This window comes from Calliopsis andreniformis, chromosome 4, assembly GCF_051401765.1.
Source record: "Calliopsis andreniformis isolate RMS-2024a chromosome 4, iyCalAndr_principal, whole genome shotgun sequence".
NCBI classification, from domain to species: domain Eukaryota; kingdom Metazoa; phylum Arthropoda; class Insecta; order Hymenoptera; family Andrenidae; genus Calliopsis; species Calliopsis andreniformis.
Window position 1 is genome coordinate 6,687,307 of NC_135065.1, and position 22,425 is coordinate 6,709,731.

Consider the following 22,425-nt stretch of genomic DNA (forward strand, 5'->3'; position numbering starts at 1 on the left):
CAAAGGCGACGCGACGTTGAGGCTGAAGCCTCGAAGCGAGAAACGCGACCTGGATGTAATTGCGCGATCGCTTTCTCCCATGGAGCCTCGGGAACATTTTTGCCCCGAGTTTCATCCCCTTTGCGTTCTGAGATCATCTTCAGGGGAACCGTTTCTTCCCTTTTTTTTTTTGAAGTAGGCACGTTTCGTTTGAATATAATACTTGTATATTTATGACCTGTTAGCGTAGACAGATTTCAGTTTCTTCTTGATACATAGTAGGTTTTGTTGGATTTTTCTTACAGGTTCAGCTTTTCAGAAATTAAATTTTCCTTTATTTTTATTTATTGAGTATCTGTGACAAGATTTTTTGTATCAGATTTTAGTCTACTGATTTATTTGTGTACAGGGCAGAAAAGTAGAAGGTATTATTTTGGTCGCAAAATGATTTACACGTTTTTATCTAATCAGTGATATAACAAGATATATAGGTATTTCTGTTTAGTTTATTTTGTTTTCAATTTCGAAAAACGATTTTACTTCGTTAGAAATGAAATATTTGCAAATAAAATTGATGTTATCTGCTTCATAAATTTTATTTTATTTCCTTCTACAACAAATCACACATTCCACATAAAAAGAATAAAGTTTCCAACTTAGCATTTTCTAAACAGAATTCCTTCATTACCCGAAAAGAAATTGACACTCTTTAACAAATTCCATATTTCAGCTTTATTATAAATTCAGTACAGAAGAACAAGGAAAATCTTCACAGAAAACGGAAGATTATTTCGAAAAAAGTATTCGATTCCGCAGAAACCTGTATTTTCCCAGCGTTCCTCTGCGTCGGCACACCTTTTAAAGAATGAGTATCTCGTTTATGAGGTCGTGGAACCCCTGCAGGGCCATATGCAAGCATTTTTTAGGGGGCAGTTGGTACAGATACGGGGTAAGTTTCCACGGCGACACGACTGATAACAAAGACGCCAAATGGACTTCATGCGCTGATTTCAACGCGGATAAAAAACTTTCCAGACGAGATATTGTTGTAGTCGATGCATGAAATGCGAGCTATCTCTTCCGCTGCATGGTAAAATCTCGCGTCTCCTCATCGCAAAAAAGGACGTGGCGCGAGTTCCATCGGTAATCGATCCGTTCTCTTGGAATTTAAGCTGCGATTCGAAATTGCAATGGAGAATTTATCCCCTGACACTGGCCCATGCTTCATCGATAAATAATAAAGCAACAAATTGAACTTCCGCGGAGACTAATTGCAATTTATTTTTCGACCGCCTATCGACTCGGTCAATAGGTCAAATGTTTCCAATCGTGAAGTTACCGCGGTTGTTTTTTTTGGTTTGAGATGCAGCTAGTAATTTTGAAAATTGTGGTCGAAGATCTGTGCTCATTATTCGAAATTAGAAGGATGCTTAGTCATTTTAGAAAGTCATCATTAATTAAAAATTGTGGTCCAGGTTCTGGCACAATTAAAAAGACTAGAAACTAAAAAATTGGAAAATTTTATTTTAATAAAATGTATGATATTCTTAAAAAAATATGTTTCTTTTATATCATTATGTAATTAATATTATATGATGAATAAGTAAAATCTGAATTTTTCTTGAAGAGGCACTGGACTAATTTATGCATTTAATGTTTGGTAGATGATTCCTTTTGATTCTTATTCGATAAATTCTTCTGAGTTGGCTTTATAAACCCGTGTCTTTGCAGCAGTGTAATGGGTACAAAAATAACAGTTTGTGAGATAATAATTTTCGGTTAATGGATGTATTTCTTTCCACTAACAGTAGACTCAGCAAAGGTAATTAAGTTTTTTATACTGGCAAAACTGAGATAACGGTCAGCTTTAATAGCGAATGGAGGGAAGTTATAAGTAAGGAGTATTTCTGCATTCTTTTTTTCACAAGAAAATTACTGGACTTTTTCTAAGATAGAGGCAAAAAGCATGAATTTTACTTGAACCTTAGCAGTGCTTAAATATGACATCGTATCTAATTTGTATTCAAATCTGAGTTAGACAAGATACAGAAGTTTTAAAGTAAAATATCCATAAAGTAATTATTCCAGATATAATGACCCATGGCACTTGCTAAATAGTTGCTAGTTAAAAGTTCTGTGACCTTTGAACCCATACCAGCATCCTGCGCGACTCTAGAAAAATTTTGTCAGCGGGTCAAAAATATATTTGAAAATGTTTAAAAATGTTAGAAAGTTTTCAAAATAAGAAATGTAAAAATAAAATCGCTATTCTAAATTTAACATCTTGAATTAATAAAATAGGTAATAAAACCAGTGGATATTGTTTCGAGTATTAAAACTAGATACTTGTATTGAATTTCCTGGGAATATTGATTGAATTTGTGAAAAAAGCCACAAAATTGCTTTACACTAACATTTTAAAAAATCAGAGTTAGGAAATATATAAAGATTAAGCTATCACCTATCCCATAAAAATGAAGCATTGATTCTCTTTGCCTTGAAGTCCCAGTAGCCTATGGTCCTTTTAAAAGATAAACTGACCAGCAAAATTTCCATCGTTTCTATGAAATAACACGTCCACGGTGGTGTGTTTCAGGTCGTAATCGGAAATTATGAGGTGGCTGTGGATTATCGTCCTGATAGCTGTGGCGCTGCCAGCGGCCGTGCCTCGGAAGACACATCGCAGCAAACCCAGTAAAGTATCATTTGCTTTAATCGTTTCGCTCCCCTTTTTCTTTCCTTTCCTTCAAGAACGATTACCAGTGGCTGGAGTCGCTCGCGAACACTCCAAGAGTTCTGTTCGCCGATTTCTTACGACGCTCTTGGAATGTTCCTCGTCCTTTAACAGCTTAACTGCCACATACATTTTCTTGCTATTACAATAAATGTATCTTATGCATCGTGGAAAATAGGCATTTGGTTAAGCGAGGATTTGTCCAGTATTCAGTACACGTGTAACATAAATCAAGGAGTGTAGCTTTTAATATAGGTATTCTGTTAGCACAGAAGTGGGTCTTGAGTTTTATCAGCTATACAGGGTGTTAGAAAAAGTCGATTTTTCGTCGAGAGGATTGACTTTTGGATCCATGTTCATTGGAAATTTTTTTTATTCTTCTAGCTAAGTACTATATGTCCTTAAAGTCTTGAAAGACTTTTCTTAATACCCTGTATAAGAGTGTTTTATTAAGGGGAATACAATTTGGCAAAGAGGAAGGTTTGATATATAATTGATCAGGATTTCAAGGATTTAAGCAACACGGAAATAAATTAAAAAGTTTTGAGTCGAGAATTACAGATCCAGTATCTAATAAATTTCTTCTAATTTTGTTAATCAGGATTATTTTTTGTTAGATAATTAATTAGATTATCTAATATAGAATTATCATCTTCAATTTTCTTCTTCAAACTAAAGCTTTTATATATCAAAATTGTTGTCTATTTTTTTATAATCCGTATCTCATATTCTGTATATTATGATATAGGAAAAATCACAATCAAGCATAAACCTACTTAATTTTATCAATTTCAGTCGTAGTACATTTCTGTTCCTAAGAAGTAATATTCTTTAATTTAGTATAGAAGTAGGTACATATTGTGTTACACAAGGAAATGCTTTCCTGACATTTTTCGTGGGTTTTTGGAAAACGATGGCAAGGTAAAGCGTGTGTCCCGAAGGTCTCAGGAATATTCATTATGCACAGCTGTTACAGTGCCTCTAAACTTCATCGCCTCTAATTTCGGGACTAAGAAAGAGTAGCAATATAAAGTTGCTATAAACAATCCTGCAGGATGTTGGTATACAACAGTTGTTTCGCTAGAACGGTTACTTGGAGGATTCCATAATCTGCGAGCCAAATTTATGCAAGGGAAATGTGCATAGAGAAACGAAAGATATCCCGAATTCTCTTATGCCTCAGACGGATAGCCTACTGTTGTAGTTTCAATAAAAAAAGTAATTTTCATTTTTATCTTTATTTCTGATATGCAAACTTTAGTTTATACGAAAAATATTGTTTGATAAATATTTGTGAGAGCACTTCAAACAAAATGACGATGCAACATATTTTAATTTCACTTTTTTAAAATCCAAATAATTATTTTGTGAGAATAATGAAATATATTTTTATAAATAACTTTTCAGTCATTCCATAGTATGTTGCAATTTTAAAACGAAAACATTAATGTACCGTGAAATGTGTGATCGAAAATGATGTAAAAGTGGAAATTGTGTCACGTCTAGTAATAGAATAATATTAATGGCTTCAGAATTAAATTTGAAATGTTGCATATCGCACAATGCATAATTTATTGCTTCAGCGTGATTCATTGGAAACAACTTTCAATATTAAAAGTTTATTTTTCGTACAAACGATAATTATATTATTATAATTCTTTGCTTGAGGAAATATTGAAACAATCTTCAGTAATAATTAAATATTTGAATTAATTTTAATCTTGTATTTCTGAAATTAAATAATTGATTTGCAACTGAGAACTGTATATTGAAATTCCAATAATTAAAACCAATTACATGACCTTTCATTCTTTATTAGAACAGAACTGTCATAAGAATGAGTAATAAGTCAACGTTTATTCTGCTCTAAATTATCCTTTAAGTATTTCAGTCTCAAGTATTCTCAAACGTCTTATTTTTAAAACAAATAATTAATGAGTTATATCAAGTATTATGTCCACAATTTAGGACAGAACACTGTAAATAGCTGAATTTGGTATATTGAAAGAGTTCGAATTGTGCTCTATAAATATTCGAATGTTTCCTAATAAGATAAGGTCTCATGACTATCTCAAATAGCAGTAACTTGAATTACAGCAAATTATACCTACAATATATACACATTGTGGTCGTCCACAGATTAACCCATCCGCATTGTCATTCGACTGTAAGCGCTCGGGCGTAATCAACGATAACTTGATCTCCTTGTAAATTGCTCGCAGTCCTAATCTATCGGGGCTACCGACGAATTCGAGGGATCAGATGTTATCCACTTGTATCTTGATAAAATCACCGCCTCTAACAATCTCTGACCCTAATTTAACATTTGGAATAGGTCAAGATTAACTTTCGACCAAAGTGAATAGCTCGGTCTTAAGTTGAGGTCTAATAGTTGATCCCTGCTTAGAGGATGGGACAAAGTTTCCTCAGGTGAATTATTCATCTCATGTCTACGTTTATCCTCTCGATACCAAACTGAGGGAATGTTGGGTTGAATAAATGTAGAAATGATACGTGAAAATCGATGGAAAATTATTTGATTGATTCGTCGTTTTGGGTTAGGAAAACTTTTTGGCAAAGGAAGTAGGTTTAACGATTAGTAATATTTAAAAAATGATATATCAATTACAGTGAAAATTGACATTGAGGTGATAAAAATGAAGACTAGTAATGTATCATAATAAATATACTTTTCTTCGAGGAAATAATTTTTATCAAATTTCAGCCCCTTGACTTTAGTATATATCTTATACTCAATGAAAAGAACAAAACTGTTGTTACGATTTATTGCTTATTACTGTTTTTAGAAATTCTTTCAGAATTTTTTTTCACTGTAAATCTAACTTTGAAGAAGATGTAAAAGATTAAAGGTTGTCGATTTTTTCGAAAATCATGAAATAAATATTTCTCGTATTTTTCTAATCGAGACACCTTCTTTAGGAACCTACAGACTTCAGGTTATACAGTCATTAAAAAACTAGATAAGTATACCTAATTAAACGTATCCAGTCGTTTGCCCATGCATAGAGATATACTACTTGCTCGGCGGCTGACCCCATTCGAGGCTAAACTACTTAATAAGTAATTATGCAGAGTACGAACAGTATGCATTTCCATATTTCTAGGGCTGTTATGGGAGTTCAACAGTAACTTATATTCATGTGTCATATGTTTTTTTAAAGCATACAGACACTACAAAATATTACACCTTTCGTTACAAAGAAATGAAATTCGTCCCAACTTCCCCCAGACAAGGGGAATTTCTTCTTCGTAGCAAATCACGAGCAGGAACGTCACCTTTAGCGAGCATCGAAAGGAAACTCGCTTGAAATGCTCCCGTATTCGGTATTAGGGAAAACACATTTCCCACGGCGTTTTCGGGAAGCGTTCTTCCCTCTGTCGAGCACGAAGCTTGATCGCGCGTAGCGCGTGGCTGGGAGGGTAGAGGGTATGAAAATAGAATGTTATTGCCCGTTTGGACGTGCCCGATGCAGTCGATATTCTCCTTTCAAAGCGGACACTTGCGACCCGCCCCGAGAAAGGGAAGGAAATGGAGCAACGCGTGGAGAGGACTTTTATTAACAACCTATAGATCGGTTATCGAGACCAGTCGCGCTTACAAGGGAATCTTTGCCTTTGCTTTCAGCGCCAAGGTTGTATGGCGAAAGGGTGCCAGTAAAATTGATCAGAACGAGCAGCAGCAGAGTTCGACAGAAGATCGTCGATACTCACAACTATTTTCGTACCCAGGTCAAGCCCTCCGCTTCGAATATGCTGATTATGGTGAGTGATGAGCTGATTATTTGTGTTTTGCGTTAAGGAGTTACCATTAAGGACCCAGTTATTGATCAGAACGTGAAATTTAATGCTGGTAGTGAGACATAATTTAAGTGAGCAGATATGGCTCCCTTTATACGTTTTATTTTAAGACCTAAATCATGATTTGATTATTATTATTATTTCCGCAGTTTTTCGATACTAAATTAAATTATGTGAATAACAAAAAATTCTTTGGATTTAATTAATTTTTTCGTAAATATGTTAGAAAAACCATATTTCTCACTTTTTAGTGATCAGGCATTGTGTCCTTGAAGGTAGTCATTATTTGAGTCCTGACTCTTGTATGGAAAATTAACTTTTATGTGTGATAGAAAAAAGTAGAGTGCAATGTAGGAATTCGACATGGAAAACAGTTACAAATTTGATTAGTTAATGAATAGCTTCACAAAATGAGTTTTAGTATCTTTTTATTTATAGAATTTTTATACGAATCATATTCCATTTGTATCTAAAATTCATATTGAAATTTTTTATTACATTCTCTGTATTCTATAGTATTCTGTATTTTATAAATCTCTACTTTATGGAATAGTACATTCTAGGTTTATTTCACGAAACTCTATATCCTATATTGAATCATGTATTTTATGTTACGAAGCCATAGAATTCGAAACCTACTAACATCCATATAATTCAAATTAGATACCTATCATATTTCTTCAAGAGCAATAATTTTCAATCTAATGTATAAATATACTCTACTATCTAAAACTTTAAAAATCATCTGTGAATTCTCACTAAAATTATCGTGAGAAAATGTTTTCTTTTCTTTTTACAGTTATTAATTCTTTATTCCAACATAACGTAACGAATTAATATAATTGTTTCTTGTTACTTTAACCGCGCCTAAGGAAGTCAATTTTATTACTCATAACATAATTTCAAACCTTCATTTTACAAATTTAGAAAACTTAAAGAATTGATACTTTTGCAAACGCTAGCAATTGATAGTTAATTAGAATTCTCCTAAAATTCAGAAGAACGAACTAAACATCAGCACCACCCTGACAGGTCAATTTCTCAAATTAAATCAACTATCCACTATTCTCAGAACGCCAGGGTTCACCTTGCGAATTAGCAACGCATTAAATTCTCGTGGAAAGGGTCGAGGAGCGTTGACATGCGAAAGAGTCACGTTTGCTGACCATCCACGAACGCGACCTTTCGCAACGTGGAAATAGCCTTTCGGCTTGGCGAATGCGTTACGAGCTCATAACCTCGAAGGGTGGATGACGCTGTTCGTGTGCCGTTTCAACCCTTACTCGAGCCGCTCGCTTTGAAGTTCCATCGATTTGAACGGATTCCCGAGCGAAATCCCGCGACGCGGATGGCCTCGGTAATTTTCGAGCACTCCTCTAGATGGAATCCTGTTCGAGAATTCTTTGGGCTTCCTTTTCCATGGAAATTACGTTCGATTGCGTTTAACGCGATCACTTCGGCGAGATTTTCCTCTAAAAGGGGGCGAAGGAGCTTCCCACGTTGATATATGATGGTCCTTCAGAGGCAATTTCATATTCTGCCTTTCTTCTTAGTAATTTGTCGTTTCAGGCTATACAGGGTGTTCCATAACATGTGGGACCCTCGTCGAGAAGCTACGACGAGTAAAGAATCATTAAAATCTCATATGTGTAAGGGTTGAATATTCTGGTAATGGAGAACTTGAGAGACACTGTGGTTTGGGGCTTTAATAACATATTATCTAGTTTCTAATGTCTGGAGACGTTTTAACTAGTCTGGGAGATATGAATTGTTAGTCATTAAGTAAGAGGTACCTATAATCTAAAACCAAGAGTTCTAATTTAGTGGGAAGCGTAGCGAGGCAGTTTCATCTTGAAGATGATTATTCATTTTCATCTCATAATGGTGGTAGTTTGGTAGCTATAATGAGATAAAATGGAGCAGGTAGTTCTCCTTTCATCTTATATAGGTATTTCACGATATTTATCTTACTTTTCTAATATTCTAAAAGCATCTATTTTTTATGCTAAGAATTTTCAGTGTAAACAGCCATGTCAGATCCAATGTAGCAGAGGTTAATTAAGGATGTACTTAAGGCTAAAGAAACTCTGAGATAAACTCATTTTATGTAGGATGGTATACTTTAGCATCCTCTTTCCTAGGGCTGGCATAGATCGCTGGGTAATAAACTTCTTGATACTGCACAGGTGTTGCACGGAACGTTTTAGCCCTTAATTAGTAAAACGACATGTTTATGCAAGTAGTAGGATGGAGACAATTTAACCTTGATCGCGGAACTGTAACAAGTAGAGTTTATAGTTGACGTTTGTTGGCAAGAAAAGCGATATAATTTATTACTTGTTTTTGATGGATTTTTGGAGGACAGTATTGTACAAACCTCTGTCGCTGACTATAAACTCGTACTTTTATCTATTGTACCTAGAAATTATTCAGTTGATAGCGAATTTTAAAAGACTTACATCTTTGACAACACAAAGTCATCGTTAGTACTCAATTAATCTCAAAATATAAATTGTTAAAACTGTATATTATGCTCTGATGACAGATGTAAATTTACAGATTTCTCTAAAAATTTCTCAATTAGAAAAAAAAGATTTAAAGATCCTGATGTTACAATTTGTTATATTCCACGCTTCGATTCTTTTGATTAATGATTATTAACAATGGCCTTTGTCAATATGTGTTAAATTCTTAGCGAAATATATCGTGAATTAAAGATTGAGGTACAACCTCCTTTCCTTCTCCAATGTCCTAGATGTCTTCTGCTGTAGTTCTCGAGACAGAAGATCCGTGAGACATAGTTCAAGGGTAATAATTCAGCTCAGTGGAACTTGCTACTCTTGAGAGACTAATTTCTAATCTATTCTTCTTCTTCTCTAATTCCTAAGTCCCTATAAGAAGAATATTCATTCTTCAGACCATTTTGTTTTTTACTTATTTATTTTCATAAACTAAAATCAGTTTCAAGAAATATTTCTTGTTTATATAATTAGTACCTATTAATGCACGAAATGTTTACAAAGTTATCCTGTATTCAGAGCGTTATTTCTCGTTTACAATTTTCGGAATTCCATTCATGAAGCAGAACTAAACCGAAATCTCCTGTTAGTTTTATCGCGAGAATGGAAATTACTTTCGGATCATGTTTATCCCAGTAAAACCGACATTAAACTTTACGTACGAACTGCAGTTTACATAATCAGGATTCTGAAACTACTTTCCGTATAAACAATGTCGCCTCCTCCCCCACTCTCTTGTTCAATTTTATAGCTTAGTTTCGGTAATGCAGCAGAAGTTTCTCTGTGGAAATCTTTTGGTATTATACATTATACGTCATAGAGCAAATACGCTATTCTAATGTTTCAATAGAATGATTAGTATTTACGCTAGATTAAGCAATTATGGATATTTTATTTGGTATCTGCGATAGCTATACCTAATGCAAATTTGCTGCATATGATAGGAAAACTAAGACTCAAATTAGTTTCAGGGGCAAGTTATATTTTTATTTATACTTTTAGTTTGTATTAGTTTTTTCTCTAATATTTGCACATTCAACAAAACTTTTTGTAGCGATAATAGTATGATGAAATAGTGTTTTTGTGGGGTGAAAAAAATTCCTTTCCTTTTATGTTTTGATATCAATTATTCCTAAAGTTTTTTGTAGTATTATAGAAATATACTTTCTTCTACTAGAAGCTTATGGAAATTTTTCTAATAAAATGAAATAAGTTACTTCAGTAATTTAGAGTTTAGAAATTATTACTACAACCATTCATCTACAAGTATTGATCTTTTGATAATTGTATCAATGTGTCGCTCTGAAATAATAATTTTATTTTAGTTACAAGATTTCTATTTCGTTGATTCCTTTACATTCTGCGAAATTATTCTGGCAAATTTCGTTTGATTCGACTGAACGTTTCTATCTTTGTATAAAAAGCACGTTACTTTTAAGAGAAGTAACTTTTTACCACATTGCGACATTCCAATTGCATTCCAGAAAGGTCGAATAACGTTTCGTCGAATTGCAGTTGTAACGTGACTAGATTGGCAAGCGCCGATGAAGCTCGAGAGTTTAAATATTTAAAACTACGTACGTAGATCGTTGAAGTGCTTTTACATTTTCGTCTCTAAAGGCAGTCGGAATAAAAATTAATAGACGCGGTACCAAAGAGTGTTTGCTTATCTTATCACGTGCACATGTAGGTACTATGTATAAGTCATTAGCTATTACTTTAAACTCTTTTACATAAAGAAGTAAAAAATGTTGGAATATTTTCCATGAATTTATTCCTTAAAAAAGAAGTGAATAAAGGTATTAGAGATTCTATTATCACTGAAATTGAATTAACAATACAATTCTTAGTTTAAAAATATTACTACGAGTATATCTATTAACTTGAAATTCTTTCGAAGTGTTTAAATTAAATTTAAAAAGAAACTTATAAATATCAGTATAGAATGTTATATATTCTTATATTTTCTGTTGAAGTTTTCTCTCTTATTTTCATTTCTTTCAATGATTTTCTCTAATGAAGTTAAATTCACATTTTGTATAGATGAAAATGTTAATTAGGAACACTTGTTCCTTGTCATTCGTACAGATATTTTACTGCGTGTAAATCACGACGAAATTGGCAATTATCATTCGTAGACAGAAGGAAACAGAAGTCTCGCTTCGGTTTGCTGTACGTCCGAGTATTATTCAACAATAACGAATGTTCCTACTTTAACTAGAGGGATTTATCATTGCTAATGCTTTGCTGCTGAATAATCAGGATCAGGGGATGACTTATAGCGTTATTTATTATGCATTAGTCGTATTAGCGTGAAATATCTATGAAACAACGTACCGATCTAGCGTGTCTTGGTTGGAGCACATTAATCAGCTTCATATTTATAATTTAATATAGCTGTTAAGGTACTTTTGACGATAATAAATCACAACCGTGATACTGATAACGTAATAATTAGGAAAGAAATAGCCTTTGAATTCTTTCGACAATTTCTTCATGTCAAAGAGGTTAATCAGTTACTATAATAATATTTCTTTTGATACCATGGAATAAATCATTTTCCCACATTTAAACTTAGCATACCACATGGGGTTATATAAAAATTCTTAAACCTTTTGCGTTTTCAAATATTAAAAGATTTTCAAACCCTTCAAATTTTCAAATATTTAATTTACAAATTTTCAAAGTCTTTTTATATATTCTTTTTCAATATTCTGGATTCTAATTTTTGAAAATCTGTATTTGAACTTCCAATAACTGTATCTTGATATAAGGGCGAGAAAAGAAGAAACTCAGATCGTAAAGTATATCAGATAATCATTGACCAAAGATGAGAAATTTACTTTTAAATGAATTTATAACCATTCTTCTGACTAATTGAAAAAAAAGTACAGTATAAATTTTAAGCATCATCGAATAAAGGGGTAACTCATTGACACAGTGCTCCCCTTTGTGTTTTCCTCAACGCTTGGCTACCTACTGTGACGAGGCAACCGTTTCTTTTTTCAAGCAGAGAGAACATCAATGGGGAGGAGATTCTCTGGTGCAAAGAGAGGATAGTCATTAGGCCCGCGTTACAAATGTTTCCACTCGCTCAAACGAACAGCGATTCCCTGGAAACGCGTTTGAATACCGTTTCAAGTCCCCTTTTGGGGCGAAAGGAAACGCGTCTAACATGGAGGATGCAATACTTACGGTTAGTCAAGCGCAGGGAATAATCAAATTTCGTGCAACTTGCTCGCGTGTACGACTGAGTAATACGAGAAGTCTTCGTGTACCTGTGTGGTAAAATATTTAGAGTAGTGGTAGGAAAATTGAAATTACTGCAAACAATGTTCGACTTGTTTTTACTGTATATTTTTAGAATTTCTCTTTCTTGTATATTTCTATAATATTCCTGTAATACATAGCATACTATAAACAGGGGTGTCCCAGTAAAATTTACCACCTTAATTATCTCTTAAGCTGTAAGAGTAATAGCAAAATTTTTTACATAAAAATTGTTTGACATTAATGGGGTCATCATATGGTCATGTCTAGTTCTTTGTAGGTGGAGTCGCTGAGGACATCTGAAGATTACTTTTGTTTTTCTAGATGGTCAATATGATGACTCCTTTATTTAAAAAATTGTTCTATTACCCTTACAGTTTAGGTGGTAATTTTTACTGAGACTCCCTATATTTCACGGAACTCGCAAATGAATTTTCGAAACGATATTTCTAGGAAGCTCATAAAGCATTTCATAAGTTTCACTTAATTCCTCGAGCTTCGCGATTTTTTATTAACGAAAGTTCCACAGAAGCTTATCCGTGTTTCAAGACTATGACAAAAGGACAATCCGCTGGACCGAGGACGGGAACAAGGCTTAATAATGGCAAAAACGATATAATTTAATTTCCAGCTCTCCTCTGAACGCAGTAACGTGTATTTCATCCAAAAGCTCGAAAAACTTTCCTTTCCGCCGCATAGCTGGTAATTGGACTTTGATTAAAATTAAATGGTAAAAATGCGGGAGCTTATTATACATGGAATTCGTCTATGGCAATCATCAGCAGTCTGTTTTGCAAATTTGTTTAAAACGCGTCAGTTTAAAGCAAATTGAATGTTACAATAATTTTTTCCCGTGAATTGCATAATCATTTCTGAAACATATATTAAAAACCAAAAGTTTGGAATTTTTGTTAAAGCTATACTGTACAGTAAAATACTTTTGACCCAAAATTCTTACTTTCAAAAAAACAAGATATAAATTTTAAAGTGTTGTACTTCCAACTCAATTTTTTCAGATATTCATTTCAATTTATTGCTAACTTTATTTTTTGTGGAAAATCTCAAGTTAACTGTTCCCTATTATTTCCTTCGAATTTTCTGACTTCGTTTACTTACATTTTCTTGGCTTATCTTTGACCTTAGAATTTTGTACGTGAAATCAGTAAGGAAGTAATCTCGGTGAAGCCAGAGCAAAGCTTGTTACTCAATCAGTCGAGTTCTTCACAGATTAAATCCCGCGGCAAGTGAAGCGCAAAACGTGCTCCTATGATGTTCGGGATAATCAAATTTCTCGAAAACGATGAACGCTATGACGAGAGTTTTACGAAACAGATTATACGGACAGATTCATCATGGTCGAAAAAATCGTCTGAATTTGCGAAGCAACCAGCGACGCTGTTCCATAAACGCTTAAAACCGAACGCAATTAGTCTAATTGCCTCAAGCCTGTTTAATTGAAACAATTGCGCTGCACTGCGAGGAAAACGAGGTAGCAGAAACACTGTTACAATTAACAGGCGAAAGGAAAATCTAATTGCAAAATAAAATAACCCTTTTGGTTAGTGTCGAGAGGAAATTTCATGTATAGAACGTTCACTCGGTATTCATGGCATACATGCATTCCTATGCGTTTAATTGACGCAGTTTGGTATGCTTGAATTTTGCTGGGTCAATTGTTAGGTACCGATATTGACAAATTCTTTTTGGTACATGAAGCATAAAGAGTGTGTGAAAAATATTTTATGGATTCTTTCGTGTGTACAACTTTTTTACATGTCAAACATTTTCTGTTAGAATAGAAATATTTTTTTCAGTGAAGGCTTTGACTGTCAATCTTCCTCGTTTTAGTAACAAATCAAGTGACTGTTTTATTGCAAATAGTTAAGGAATGATATTTTTATTTTAAGTATTTAATTTAGTTTGATGTATGTGAATTTTTTAGTAGAAAATTATGTGCAACACTGCTTTTCATTTATAGTTCAAGAAAACTCGTATCAAGTGTAGAGTTATACTACTTGTTAGATGGCTCGTTATAGTTGTGGTTGTACTACTTGCTGACAACGAGTGTCCTCCAATATATGAAGTTATACTTCTTGATAGATGTCTGTCTAGGTATAGGGTTATTCTACTTGGCGTATGTCTGTCTAGATATAGAGTTATACCACTTGATGGGTGCCTGTACAGATATAAGATTATACTATTTGATAGATGTCCGCTTAGATGTAGAATTATACTACTTCACAGATGTCTGTCTAGATATATGGTTATACTACTTACTGTCTTATCTGACTCTGTATGAAGTTCTAGACATTATTCACTCGATTTTTGAGAACACACTACTTCATTAAATCTTTCTACAAAAATATCTACTGTAAATTACTAATTACTGCAAAATAATTTATATATTACATAATATAATATATTCAGAAGGATAAGTAAACTTTCTATCAAATCTAGTCCAATGTTTTCACTCCTTTTCTTTATCTTTGATAAACTTCCTCTGAGTTAATTAAACCAAAACTAGTTACTCAATACTACTACCCTCAGAATTGTTTCATTATTTTTCTGTTTTCCTTCAATTAATAAATGAATTGAATATTTCTTGCCCTTCTATAAATGATTGCTAAAATTGGCGCGTAAAGAATTTTCTGGTGATGAGTGCCAAAGGGTTTGAAATTGAATCTTCTCGATCTTTCTTTCATCTCGAGGAAAACGTACCTGTATTCCGTTTCGAGATGCGTCAAACGAGGTCTGTTACGGGCAGATTAGAGGCAGGTCGATGCGCCATTAACTTGTTTACACGAGGGCTGTACACTCGCGTGTGGCGAGTTGCATTTTAAACGGCCTCATAAAAATTTATACCCGTATCAGGGAGTCGGTGCGCGCGTGGAAAATCCATCCATTATATTCATCCTCCCCCGCCCCGCGCAGGACACGTATTCGTGCATCGAAATTTTGTAACCACGAAGAGGGTGACACGAAATTATGGGGCTCAGTGGATGTTAAGTACTCGTTAGGAATATTAATTCCAAATTATGGAGGCAAGTGACCATAGGAACAGAAAGGTGATCATTTCAGGGGTGAAAATTTAAAAATTTATTTTAGATTGTCAACTGCACCCTGATTGGTGTGACATTAATATTTTAATACAATCTAGTTACATTACTGGATTTTTGTGATAAAAAATGAGTAATCGCGGTAGACAGAAAATTTACTATATTAATTTCTACTTTTTCACTTTTTTAATACTGTTCATATTCGATACTGAAAGTTGAGTTAGTGTAAATGCTGTACTGCAATGGCTTGTTAATTAAAAAAATTAGTTATGGTATGGTTCTTCTAAAATTCAATACTTTGTCCATTTATCGTCAGCTTTTTTTAATTAAATTACTAGTAGATGTAGTAAACTTACTGTTAAATAGAGTATGTTAGTCTGACTTATTTTTATTTCACTTGAAACTCGAAGTTTCAAGTAGTAGAGTAACACTAGAGTAGCAGTAAGACTTTGATTAATCACTTACTACTGCAGCAAGATCAAAATTCTACAAAGAGTGGAATTTCTAAGAAACTCAAACATTACAAACACAACATATCTAAATTCATATAAAATTACGTAGTTAATCAATTCTTTGTCCTCAATTAACATCTACAGCGATTTCTATTCGAAACACCCTGTACACAAAGGAATACATCACCTCTTGCAAGTAAAGATCACACAAAAGCGTTGACAACTGAGTCTCTAAAATATTTGCTTCACAGAGCTCCAAATCAACAGCAAACAATCTTCTCCTTAAGTCTGCAACCAGAGCGAAAATCTAATCACGCGCCCTTAACAACTTTCGTTGTTCCCTGAATCCACGCTTGAACCAGCATCCCCACTTTACAATATACCTTGCATATTTTAATAAACATCCGTTTACGAGGGTTTATTAGGGTATGGCAGCGTGTACGAGGCAACCCATGGTCCCCTATATTGTTTTAATCTTGACGAGTAGTGCCGTTGGCGAATTTACAAGTCTCGGGGAAACTTGTCGCCTCAGAGGCGTCGTGTAAAGGGGCTTAACACCTTTTCGACGACGGAACGCAATATCGTAGCGTCGCGGGGCGTTATAAATTTTTATGAGGGAACTTAGGTGGCAACTGTTACGATGATAACGGGCCTCATTGCCTGAGGAAATTAATGGCGCCAGTTTGAATGAACGAGGCTGCAGAAAATACGTTTAAATGGAGTCGTTTCGGTTTCGTGGAAAAGGAGCTTCTTTTGTAACTCCATTTTATGTGGAAATTAGGTTGGGATGCTGGGAAGATTATACTTGAGCTAATTATGAGAAATTGTGAGTGTAAATATTGTTGGGTGCAGCTGCCAGATAAGAATAGTATTATTTTAGTTGAAGCTGTGCTTCCTTGCTTTGGTTTCAGATTATTCTTGATTTTGCAATATTTAATGTTAGTATGGGTTATCAAGATTAATGTTGTGGTCTTGGGGAATCTATACTTGTTCTTTAATCAAAGATGAATTATTGTGTTAGGGTATAGTTAATATTAACCCTAGGGAGCCTAAGGGAGAGTAAAATAATTTTCACAGATTTTTAAACTTGTGATAAGTTCTGTGACTCACTTTAACAAATTTATGATTTCAGAAATGGCATCCTGGCTTAGCTAAAGCAGCACAGAGGTGGGCTAATCAGTGTCTTGGGTTGGTCCATGATAACGCAACTGGCCTATATCTAGATGGTTTTGGTCAAAGTGGACAAAATATCTTCATCACAACTGGTCGAACACTTTGGTAAGTTTCTATTACATTTCTCAGTCACTTTACAATATATGAGTGTATTAAGGTATCAAAATCTATATTTTCAATCCCACATTTTAAATTTACCATAATGACTATATGTTTGACTTATTCATAAAAGTAAAAAAATTCAGTGCAGTAATTAAATTAAATTAAAAATCCAAAGATGAGATAAAATTAATCTTTCTAAATGTTTTGCATTACATTCTTCTTTCCAAGAGAAATTCCTTTCTGCTAGTGACGATAATTTTAGAGTAACAGTGTAACCACGGAATTTTGACTCACATAGTATCGAATTCCGAGCGTCAGGTATTGCGAAATATTTTAGCCGAACCAACACCGTTCACCACTTGAATTTAATCTATCGATGCGCTCTAATTAATTGGATTTTCATATCACTAATATCTTTTGTTAAAAGTAATTGTACTTCTTTCCTGAATATCTCGATACTTTTCATTCTTCTTCGAATCTTTCAAAGCTTCACGATCAGTTGAGTAATTTCCAAAGTTCAACAATGACTAATATTGAACAGAATCGTTACAGTCAATTATGTCAGTATTTTTCTACGAGGTTAGTAGTCTGCATGTGGGTCGAAGACCAAAGCGTTTCAAGTGAAAGAGTCTATTATTGTTCAGACACAAATGCTTCGACCGATTCGGAGTTACTATTCGCCCATGCCATTGTTCTATTTCTGTCTAACGATAACTTGCTTTCGTACTCGTTGGTTTCCTTAGGGAGCCACCTGTTGACGTTCAGTGAACAATTGTCGCCGATGTCATTTCCACGTTTCCCTCTGTCACGGAAAATTCCAGCGGAGTTGTAAGAGCAATTCTGTCCCCCTTTTTAATTGATTCGGGTCGGTTCTTTTCAATGAATCGGCGCTTTTCAATATTACCACTCGTGACACGTGCTCTCAGTATTTCAAGCTTAGTGGCATTGTGCTGAAAGAAATGAATCTTCATAAAGTGAATAATGGAAAATATGTAACCCAAATTCTATTGTTCTTCAACATGCTGTATTCCATAAAGGGAACTTTCCATTTCTAGTGTCTTTTTTGGAAGCTTCAAAAAGTCGAAAAGGAATGCAGAGTTCAATTTTCTAAAATTCCTTTCTTTAACCTTTCGTACATTCTGCTTCCAGGAACTTTCCCATCAGAATGTGGTACATGGAGTACAAAGACTATAAATTCGGTGACGACGAGACGAACGATTTGCACGAGATCGGTCACTACACACAAATCGCGTGGGCAACAACGCATCTAGTTGGATGCGGTGTGAGCCATTGCACGGGTGGCAAAGGCCCTCTGGGCAAGGATTTCTTCATGTACGTTTGCAACTACGCCCCGAGGTAAGTGCAGCACAGTGTCAGAAGAAACATTGAACGATGCAGAGATAGTGGAGCTGCTTCGGTCAGCGAAGCCAGGCAATGCCACTTTCTTCGCGTTCTCTACTCTTTATTACATGACTTTTCCACGATTGGAAGCTTCACTTTATGTTGGTGCTGGGATACACCACGTGATCTCCGTGCAAAAGAGACTCGCTGAATAACGATAACTATGTAAGCTTTTGCAAGATTATCTTGCAATTGCAGGGTAATGTGTTTCAGTGTTTTTTTGAGAGTAAATATGTTTGGAAGAGTCTGAGATTCTGTGGAAGAAGACTACGTTTGATTTTGTGCAGTAGAATTCTATGATTTTTAGAAAATCCTAAAACTAGAATATTAGAAAATAGAAGAATCTATTTTCTCTAGGTGTAGTAACCTGAGTATTAATATTTAACAATAAATATTACTTAATAATGAGAATTCAAATACGATAGGCTCTACTGTATTACCAATTCTATTTTTTAATACTGCTCAGTTTATCAACCAAAAGATATAGAAACTTATTCAACAAGAGCATAGGAATGTTTTAGTTGAAAATATAATATTCAGTGTGATTGACGCAACACAATGTCATTTTTGTAAAATTTTTTCATTTTGCTCGGTCCAAATGAAAACCATTTGTGTCGTTCTACGAGATTTCGGTACAATGGCGAAAGGTGCGATACAGGGAGAGTGCGGTGACTGCAAAAGAACACCACTTGTCAGGGAACGAAAAACCGTGCATAAAACGAACAACCAAAGCAAGCGCGATACAATGCCGACTGGGAGGCAACAATACGTGCGTCTATGAAGAGTTGAAGCACCTTGCGCTTATTCTCTTCGGGGTTCCCGCGATTGCTCTTCTGTACCCATAGTGCCAACGTAACGTGCACTTTCATTTCGCTGTTTCCGTTATTTTCGGTGGTTTCGCGGTTCGGTTGCGCCAGAAGCGTAGAAATACGAGTGGTCCTTTTTGTTCCGTTCACAGGAATTACACTCGTTCCTGTTTTATTTGTCCGCTCTTTCGAGTTGCATATGCAGAATGCATTTGAAGCCCGATAGTAATTAAAGCGCAACTGAAATTTAATATTTCGCGGAGGAAGAATGTAATCTGTCTGCTGCTGTGAGACATTCTAATTAGTTGAACCACGTTTTATGTTTATATTTGTGAATTATTGTGATGGAATTTGTGATGATGAATTGTTATCTAAGATTCAAATTTATTTTACATAGCATATTATTGAGGTAGACATTAATAATAATAACTAATAATTTAGAATATTAAGATATTCTTGATGATTTAAAGAAAAGGTAATTTTGAATTTTGTAGTAATGTGGAAGTAAAGATTACTTCTACTGACAAGGCATATGTTTGAAATGTTTGGTACTAATTTTCGTAAGTTTTAAACATTTTTAAGCGTAATAAAAATATTTTGATGATAAATTTATTTTGGTTGATCGAGCAGAGTGTAGATCAGGTTTATTAGAAAAATGACAGAAGTATGGTTTTTATATGTAATTAAAGAAATCTTGTAGTCTTAAGGCGAAATTAATCGTATTAGTAATGTCTGACCACATGTGGGGTTATACTACTTACTAGAGCAATTGCTACTTGCCACATTTCTGATTTTTCTACTTGCTGGGTTTTCCAAGAGTTAGACTACTTTCTGGAAGTGTCTCTAGACACTACTTACTGTGCTGTCTGACCACATATGCATTAATTCCACTCATTTGATCTTTCATGACATACTTAAGAGAAATTTGACTACTCCAGAGACGTTTGAATCAAATTTAAATTATTTTTCATTTCTACTTATGTTCTTTCAAATTGAAAGTTACTACAAAAGTAATTATTACATAAACAATATCCCAAGCTTTCATTAATAAAAATTCTAGATATTATCACCTACTCATACATGCATCGAAAATTCTTAAACAAGAAAAAATCCTTCCAAACCTTATTTCAAGGTGTCATCAATTAGAGGAGACGTATTCTTCAAAAAGCGGTTGAACGTTATCCATGATACATTTTCGAGCATCATTCTTGCCAGGCGTTGAAATCACCAAAACGCCTCACGCAATCTCTTATCGCGATTCGCCATTAATCTGACTGTCAAATCGAAACAACGAGACGGTCGTCTCTGGGAAACCAGTTTTCACGTCTGCCGGAAATTCATGCAAGTGGCTCATTGTAATCGAAAAGTTTGTCGGATTCGCGTGCGCGAACCGGAAGGCCGCGGGCATAATCCGGAAAATTGCGGTCGAGAAACAAATTTATGACGGCACTTGACGCGGCGAGCGGGAGGGGCGGGGCGTGGGCGCGTAATTTAAATTCTCTTCGTTCGTCTTTTTTTTGCCGTCGGTATCGCGCCGAGGAAATATTACGCGCGCGGGTTCAAGTATTGGGGAAAAGATAAATAGAGGCGGAAAGAACGGTGGGGCAGGAGAAATAGAATTATAGGGAAATTAAGACAGAGAAGAGAAGTTAAAATTGGGAGGAGATCGAAAGGAAAAATGGAGATGTTAACACAGTGGTGTAACAATAGAGTGTAAACCCTTTGACAAATTTCTTGGGTAGGGTTCTTAGAAAATTTAGCTCGTTGCTGCCACTGATTAATGTGGGTAATTTGGTTAATTCTTTTTAGAGGCATAGTCGTATTTTCAAATATTATTTGTGAATTTTATAGGACCTTATATATCTGTAGAGTATTAAAATAATAATTCTTTAGTAGTTATATATTTTTATTAGGCAGAACACTTTTTTATTTATTTAAGCGAACTTCTGCAATATTTTTTAATGAATGAATTCATTTAGTAGGTATATACATATGTAATTAATTTATAATTGTTCTTTTTAAGCTTTCATTTTTTATGAATTTTTGTTTCATTTCTTACAATTGAATAATAGTACAAGAAGTACCTCAATGTTTTACTTAACAAACAAAATTCTAAGGAATATTTTGAGGAAGAATTTATTGTACCTATAAAAACAAGATATATTTTGTATGTGTGTGTTCTTAATATATTATAAAAAGTATACTTAATAATTTATGCGGCAAATTAAAACGCTAATAAATAAAGAATAGTACGAAACCAAAGCTTAAGAATCTCTCTATGGTTAAACAGAAGCTGTTTAATAATAAAAATAAGGAAACAAAGAGAATGTATGACAAAAAGGTATTACATTATTCATTTAAAGGAAACATTGAAATAGAATCAGTCCATATTTAAAGGATTGCTGAATGAATGGAAGCACGTAGGACACGAAGAGAATTATCGGATTAATAATACAACGGTCAAAAGAGGAATTGAGAAGTCACTTGAATAAGAAAACAAAGACGGCGAACGTTTGACAAGAAAACATGGAAAGTAAGTAGAGTAAAACGAGTTCATGAAGCTCTGGAGAAAAGGAAAGGACCAAAATGAGGATTAAGTATGCAGAAACGAGAGAAACAAGATGAAAAAGAAGTCGACAGTTGAATTACAGTGAAAAAAAAGATTGAAAATCCGAAAATGATCAGTGTAGGAAAAAAACAGGAACAAAATGAAAAATCGTGAAAATTCCGAATCAAAAAGAAGGAGCTTTGAGAAATGGAAACAAATAAACTGAGGATTCAAATTCTCAAATAGGGCAGAAAATATGGAAAACTACACATATAGAAAGGAAAATGTTTCACATGAAGCTAAAGCTAGATAGAAAAAATTAAAAATGTATCAATAATAAAAGTGCAGCGAGAATGAGATAAGAGATTGCACGGGACACTATGGAAAGCCAAAAAGAAGAAAGAAGATTGCGATGAAGCATCGAAGCGTGTCGTTGGAAATACCATCTGGAGGACAATGAATCTTTTCGAATAGATTTGGTTCTGGAGGTTTGAACGCTCTGTTCTATAAAATCGGATGACCTCCTCTATGAATCGCATAGAACTCAGCTGCCACAATATATGGAG

The 22,425-nt window shown here is 34.4% G+C and overlaps 1 protein-coding gene across 2 annotated transcripts in view; it reads left to right on the forward strand.

Moving 5' to 3' along the window:
- LOC143178153 (cysteine-rich secretory protein 3) overlaps positions 1-22,425 on the forward strand; it is a 79,708-nt gene that overhangs the window by 50,966 nt on the left and 6,317 nt on the right. For both annotated transcript variants that reach the window (XM_076376657.1, XM_076376656.1), the window contains 4 exons: positions 2,576-2,673; positions 6,360-6,496; positions 16,962-17,107; positions 18,254-18,460. In XM_076376657.1, the coding sequence (XP_076232772.1) occupies positions 2,592-2,673; positions 6,360-6,496; positions 16,962-17,107; positions 18,254-18,460 (572 nt within the window). In that variant the 5' untranslated portion in view covers positions 2,576-2,591. The remainder of the gene's footprint in view (positions 1-2,575; positions 2,674-6,359; positions 6,497-16,961; positions 17,108-18,253; positions 18,461-22,425) is intronic.